Genomic DNA, 7,357 nt, shown 5'->3' with positions numbered 1-7,357 from the left:
ATTGAACTCTTAGCTAGTGAAGAGATAGAATGCACAGTGGATGGAACTAAACTTAATAATGCCATTCCTCCTGCACTGCGTACAACATGAGAATGATAAATCTTTTGCTTTCAGAAAATAAAATAAATAAATTATGAGAAAACAAGTAACTTCACTAAAAAAGATACAACATAAAAAGAAAAATACATGCGTTGGATGCAACCAAGAGCTAGAGCAATTGATCCAACATAATGCTCTGGTGCACCAGTTACATCATTAAGCAGTGATCGAGTCTAGTCAAAACAAATTATGGATCATGAGATTTTTAACACATTCTAAAATGAAATAAATAACAATATCAAAATTTTACCAATCTGGCAGTAAACATATCATTTCCAAGGCGAGCTAGAAGCCCTAGCTCTTCTGATGATGCTCTTCGTTGTGATTCACAGGTTGGCCCTTTCCCATGCATTTCACTAATCACAACCCATAAACTGTCATATAGATTCCACCATGATTCATCCAACTTTTCAATTTGATAAGATACAGATTGCTTGTGAGTCAAAAAAAAGTTACCTGATTGAGGGCAATAGACTTATGTAGAAGAATCAGCTTAGCTCTATATCTTCACTGTGACATTTTGTCGAACACCTTCTGTGCAGTAACAAAATGAAAATCTTGCCATCAAAAATTCCATGTATGGTTTTAAACCAGTCAAAATCCCGAAAAGAAAGAACAAAAATCAGATAACGAAAAATAGCTTCGCAAGAAAAGTTACCTTGTCTCAGTGTAGGAACCACCGCCACCCTCCTCTATTAAAATTAAAAAGATAAGAACATGTTCAAAGGTGAAACAATGACAATATCTAGAATAACTGAAAGTGTTGAAGAGAGAAGAGATGGTTGCTGATTATCCGATGGTTGCTGATTATCCGACGGTGGCCACGTAACAATTTCCCAAATTGAACAATTTTACCGTGTGGGAGAAAGGAGAATCCTCTGCTAGGCGTGAATATTGACTGCTAGGCATGAATATCTACTGCTAGGGCCGACGAACGCACCTGGCCAGCCGGTCTCTTTTTCGTCGATTCTGATTTCCTTTTCTTCGATTGAACATCACAAAACCAACACGGGACCAACAGTTTTTCCTTCCTCCCAACCCCGGAAGACGTGGAATCGATGCCCTCTATTTTTGGAAGTCGGATCGATGGATACTCGTCCTTGTTAGATTTTTTTTAGGCTTCAAAATTGATAGATTTTTTTTTTCGATTCTTTCAAGTTTGAATCAGAAAATGAGAAAGAGTTAGGGAAATCACGAGTGCAATGCTCGTCCTTGTTAGGTTGAAGATGAAAGATAGATAGAAGATAGAAAAAAAAAGGCGGGTTTTCAAAATTTTGGGGATTTCATTTCCCCCTTGTCTACTAAAAGCGCGTTTCATTAAAATTATAAAGTGACAGGTACAGACGACGCGCGTTTAAGATAAAGCGCCCTCCGTGTTTTTAATTTTTTTTTCTTGAGACACTAAATTAAGGGCATGCAATAAAGCGTGATGTAAATCCTTAAATTTTTTGGAGAGATGACACTATTTTAAGGGCACGTCCTTTTGCGTATCGTTAATTATCGCGTGTCGTAAAAAGCGCGTCATTAAAGGTCTTTTTTCTAGTAGTGAGAATTAGTGAGAATGCATGAAAATGACGATAATTGTGTGAGGTTTAATGTATTCACATTACTAAACAACCTATTCTTTTAGTAATTCTCATAGAATAGCATTGTCCACATGTCTGCACAACATTTGTCTATCCATATTATAACCTATCCCTATATATATATATATATATATATATATATATATATATATATACACACACACACACACACACATACACACATCACATCTGTAGTGAATTGAATTTGCATATATATATATATATATATATATATATATATATATATATATATATTAGCTTTGGCAATTATTATGTGATTGAATCATTCTATCATTGATTTAAAAATATATTAATAATAAAGAAAGAAAGAAAGCCATTTACGAGAGACAAGCAAAACGGGAGAAATACAAATATATGCAAGTGCAGTGAAGAAAGAAAGCATATTATAGGAAGAATTAATTAATGAGAAAGAAAATAGAGGGTACTTTTTTCAAAAGTTTTTGTTCTATTGTGTTCCTTTCGGGTGGGACTACAATTCTAGTATTTAGTCTCATCTGACTTGGTCAATAACCACTTTTCCATCCTCACCAAAGCTCTTCATAGAATCCTGTTGCATCCAATCTTAGTCTTGTTCCACCCACCAAAAGCTACCTAAAATATTTTTGTTTAAAGTTATCTCAATTTGGACCTATACAAGGGATATTTCAACGAGGTCCGGATAAGGTGATGACACAATGTAGGTTCCTCTTGTTACACCTTGCTGAGGTTCTACTTCTTAAAGGCATCAAAGCCTCCTCATCAAACTTATCTTCATACACATATGTGTTGCCAGAGATAAGTTCATCATATCCAAGATCCTCATCATCAACGTGCACCATGTTCCCATAATCAGAGAAAGAAGTTTTAAGTTGTTGGACGTTTTCTTTGTAGATAACATGTGCCCCAATTGCTACAGATTGTGTGCCATCTGTCAAGCTTATAGTCATCTTAAGATTACCTTGGATATGAGACCAATCTTGAGGTTGAAGATCATGATACATCTTCTGAAAGAAACCTAACGGCATATAGCTAATCCATACATTCCCCCCATTCTCAGTTGTTTCTATTGCCTTGATATGGTTAACCTCTGACTTAAGAATAATATTTCCATCATTTACAAGTTTGAAGGTGATGCGAGGCCAAACATATCCCCAACCCCATTTAGAAAACACACCACCTACCAGGAAACCCATGATTTTAGTATGCCATTTGTGAGGTAACTTTAATCCTATTCTGCACCCATCCTTTTTTTCTTTGAACCAACTTGGGATCTTGCTTCCAGGAATAGATATACTTAAACGATGATTTACAGCAGCACAACTCTGAAATAAACCAAAAACATCATTATTACATTGTTTATTTATTGAATAAATATAATAGTTGCTTCTTAGATATGGGAGCCGAAGGCCCATTTATTACACAGAACATAACATGTCCTAATTCATTTGGGCTTGTACTTTGACTTTGACTAATGTTAAGGGTACAAATATTGTAAATTTTTGTCCCACCCAAAAAATAAAAAAAGTTAAGAGTCCAAAATTCTCCTGTAAATGCAAAATACATGAATGACATATTCAGCATTGAAAATAGTCATGAATAAATTAAAAACCCTAAATAAATTAAATGAGATAAGATAAATAGAGATGAACCACCTTAATGAAAGGTAGTTGCAACATAAATGCCCTAAATAAATTTAATGGGATAAGATAAATAGAGATGAACCACCTTAATGAAAAATAGTTGCAACATAAATGCCCTAAATAAATTAAATGAGATAAGATAAATAGAGATGAACCACCTTAATGAAAGATAGTTGCAACATAAATGCCCTAAATAAATTAAATGGGATAAGATAAATAGAGATGAACCACCTTAATGAAAGATAGTTGCAACATAAATGCCCTAAATAAACTAAATAAATTAAATGGTATATGATAAATAGAGACGAACCACCTTAATGAAACATAGTTGCAAAATTAATGCCCAAAATAAATTAAATGGTATAAGATAAATAGAGATGAACCACCTTAATGAAAGATAGTTGCAACATCTTATCAAGGTATCTTTGATTCTCTTCGTCTTCTAGTAGTTTATGGCAATTAGTTAGCCATATCTTATATAACCATTCGCTATCTTTTAATACATCTCCAATCTTTTTCAAGGAGATACAATCATTTGCCTTCAATACTTGTATACTTGATGGAAGCGCACACAAACTTTCAAGTTGGCTGCAGTTATTCAATTCTAGGCGTCTAAGACGAGAAAGATGGCAGATGCTTGCAGGTAACTCAACTAATTTATGGTTGCCACTTAAATATAGTTCTTCCAAGGAGGAAAATGCATCAAGGTTTTTGGGAAAGCTTTTTTCATGAATACGTCTCCAGCTGAGGTCTAATTTTTTCAAGGAAGACAGACCTGTAAAAAATTTAAAACCAACAGACTTTTGTGGGCTTCCCGTATCACACGTAAAACCTAGTAAAAGCTCTTCTAATATTTTCATGCTTCCAAGCCTCTTAGGAAAAAAATTCAGTTCCTTGCAGTTGTGAAGATGAAGACACTTAAGATCCTTTAACTCACAAATAGAGTCTGGTATGCTCTTAAGCTTCCAACAGTTTGTGAGATTCAAGAGGTTTAGGCTAGACAAATATCTTATTGATGAAGGCAATTCCTTTATTCTAGAACAAGAATAAAGATTTATTTGTGATAGTTTAGTCATACATGGGGAGACTTCTGGGAATCTTTCAAGACTCTCACATCCTGAGAGAATTAGAGTCTCCAAGGATTCCATCTCAAGCCTTGATGGGAGATGCTTGACTCGACTACAACCATTCATGTCCAAGTAAACCAACCCTCTATGAGATCCAAGAGACTCATGAACCTCCTCCAATCCCCAACATTTTGAGAAAATTAACCTCTTGATATTTGGGGCCCCAGAGACATCTGGAAATGATGTGAGTTTGCACAAGCTTTCGAGGTGAATGAACTTCAAGTTTGGTAGAATCTGACAAGCAAAACAGAAATTGAAAAATAAAATTAATATCGAGATCATCCAGAACACAATACAAAATAGAACCATTTGTTTATTTGTAAATTCCCATGACTAAATAAATACCTTTCGGCCTTCCCATAAATGTTTGATGTCTGATCCATGTTCCATTTTAAGCCCAACAAGCTTACACATATCCCCCAATGGCAGAAACAAGAATGGGTAATCATTCCAATGAAGCCATCGCAACTCATCAGGGAGAAATGTAGGTTGGGTAGAAGTGAATTTCCCATCAATATCAAGTAGCCGAAGATTTTTCATGCGTTCAAAAACATCAGCACTTAAACCCAACTTTGTATCATAGTCTTCGATAAGGTATTCATTGTCCATCAACATTATGGCTTCAATTGCTTCTGGATTCTGTACTCATTCCAAAACATAAATGAAAATCATAAAAGAAAACGATATTATAAAGATGGTGATTAATTTTACCTTCTTTCCCTTGGCCAAATCATGGATTTGTTCAAGTTGCCATAGTCTGCTATCCATGAATCTCTCACGAACTATTTGCCAACCCATTGCCTGTATGAGATCATGCATGTCTAGCCTTTTATTTGAAATGGTTATAAGAGATTTTTCTTCTAGAACTTTAATCCCGATTTTCGCGTGAAAACCAAAGCTATCGAGTACTCTACTTACATGTTCCTTGTCTTTTCCCTTGAAAAAACATGCAATGTCTAGGAATACTTTTTTCTCATAAACATCTAGCCCATCATAACTTAACTTTAGTATGTCAAGAATCTTATCATCCGATATTTCGGCTAGTTTATCTAAAGCACTTTCCCAAACACATACCTCTCTTCCATGGAAGAATGCACCTAAAACTTCTAGGGCTAGAGGAAGGCCGCTAGCATAGTTTATTGCACGATATGAGAGCTCCTCATAACCTTTTGGAGGGCTATTTTTCCGAAAAGCATGCAAACAGAAGAGCTCAATAGCTTCATTCATATGTAAAAAATCCGGTTTGTACTTGGCATTTGCACCTGATAACAAATGCTCGTCTCTAGTGGTTATGATGATTCTACTTCCAGGACCAAACCAATGACGTTGACTTGCACTTAGGAACTTTAATTGCTCAACATCATCCACGTCATCAAGAACTAGAAGAACCTTATTTTTGCAAAATCGTTGATGTATCATGTAGGCTCCATCCTCAGGATCATTAACAAAAAATCGCTGACTTGTGTTTAGAATTTCACTTAGAACCCTTTCTTGTAAGGCACATATATCTCTTTTACTAGAACTATTTTCTCTAACATCTCTAACAAAGCTACTACACTCAAAATTATGGGCAATTCTTCGAAATAAAGCTTTAGCAATAATTGTCTTACCAATTCCTCCCATTCCCAATATCCCTACAAAGTGCACCTCTTCTGTCATTTCCATACCCAATAATGAATATAATTCATTTATATGAGACTCGATACCAATTAGCTTTTTCTCCATGCCATGAGATTTTGTACCATATAAGATCTCCTCAACAATCTCTGTGATGACAGATGATTCGCCCCTAGCAAATTAACAATTGATTAATTAAAATCAACCCATACTACATAGGTATAACAAACTGTTTTGAACAAAATCGCCATCATATGTAACACAATAGTCTAATAGAACATTCGAAATTAAGTTCATAAGCCTTATAATAAGTAACTGAAGCAACAGATTTAGGAAAACTAACCCACTGCCTGTTTCCTTGACATGCCAGCCTGATAAACTCGCAGCTGCAGCTAAAGCTTTCCTCCACCTGTTCACTTGATCCATCTCTCTCTTAAACTTGTCATCGTGTTGCTGAAAAGCAGTATCGAAGTCTCTTTTCTGTTGGCGTACATCAGATGGGTCAATGTGATAGAACACCGGTAACACCATCAGTCCCATCTGATCTTTGCATTCCATGATTTTTACAAGTTCATCCAAACACCATGAGGAGCCGGCATAATTTTTAGAGAAAACAACCACAGCAAACCTCGATTCTTTAATGGCTTCCAGCAGGTCTTGAGAGATTGCTTTCCCTTTATGAAGCGCCTTATCGTCTTTGAACACATGTAGTCCTCTTTGATCTAGAGCAGCATAAAGATGATCTATAAAGTTGTTGCGAGTATCTTCACCTCTAAAGCTTAGGAACGCATCATGTGTCCATCTTAAAGTTGGTAAAGACGATGATGAAGATGGGGACGACTTAAAAGACGCCATTGAAGGATTCAAGAAGCTGAAGAGGCCAAATGCGAACCACAAAAAGAAGTAATGTTATTAGACTGTAATGTTCAATTATTGAGGAATATATTTTTCATGAATTGTTTTCTGATAATTGGAATAGTACCACATACCCTAATTTTCACTGTACACCCTCCAACTCTTATGCACTTGTTTCCCTGCGTTTATTTTTCTCTCAAGCTTAGACCCAACCGCGTAATCCGTCAACCCTTGAAGTTTCTGAGTTTTGCGCATTTTTGTCTTGACTCCATGTACTATCTCATTTGTTAATTTAAATATTTTAGTTTGGTCCGACAATCAAATACCTTAAGTTGAAACAAATTTAAGATGTCAAATTTGTCAATCATTGACTATAGGGTTTTATAATTATATTTACAGAAAAATAAAAGGCAATTACGTTTAAGTTATATCA

The 7,357-nt window shown here is 35.4% G+C and overlaps 1 protein-coding gene across 1 annotated transcript; it reads right to left on the bottom strand.

The window, feature by feature from the left end:
• Positions 1-2,087: 2,087 nt before the first annotated feature.
• LOC145086132 (TMV resistance protein N-like) lies at positions 2,088-6,996 on the bottom strand. The gene is made up of 5 exons (XM_079023866.1): positions 6,413-6,996; positions 5,164-6,241; positions 4,798-5,091; positions 3,712-4,686; positions 2,088-3,007 (listed from the first exon to the last, which is right to left on the bottom strand). The coding sequence occupies exons 1-5, from the start codon at positions 6,922-6,924 to the stop codon at positions 2,351-2,353; spliced, it is 3,516 nt and encodes a 1,171-aa protein (XP_078879992.1). The 5' UTR covers positions 6,925-6,996; the 3' UTR covers positions 2,088-2,350.
• Between the last annotated feature and the right edge of the window lie 361 nt (positions 6,997-7,357).

Source organism: Lactuca serriola, chromosome 2 (genome assembly GCF_051521515.1).
Source record: "Lactuca serriola cultivar US96UC23 chromosome 2, Lser_US96UC23_V15, whole genome shotgun sequence".
NCBI lineage: Eukaryota > Viridiplantae > Streptophyta > Magnoliopsida > Asterales > Asteraceae > Lactuca > Lactuca serriola.
Note: the sequence above shows the minus strand (reverse complement) of the source record. Positions and strands in the feature narration are given on the sequence as shown.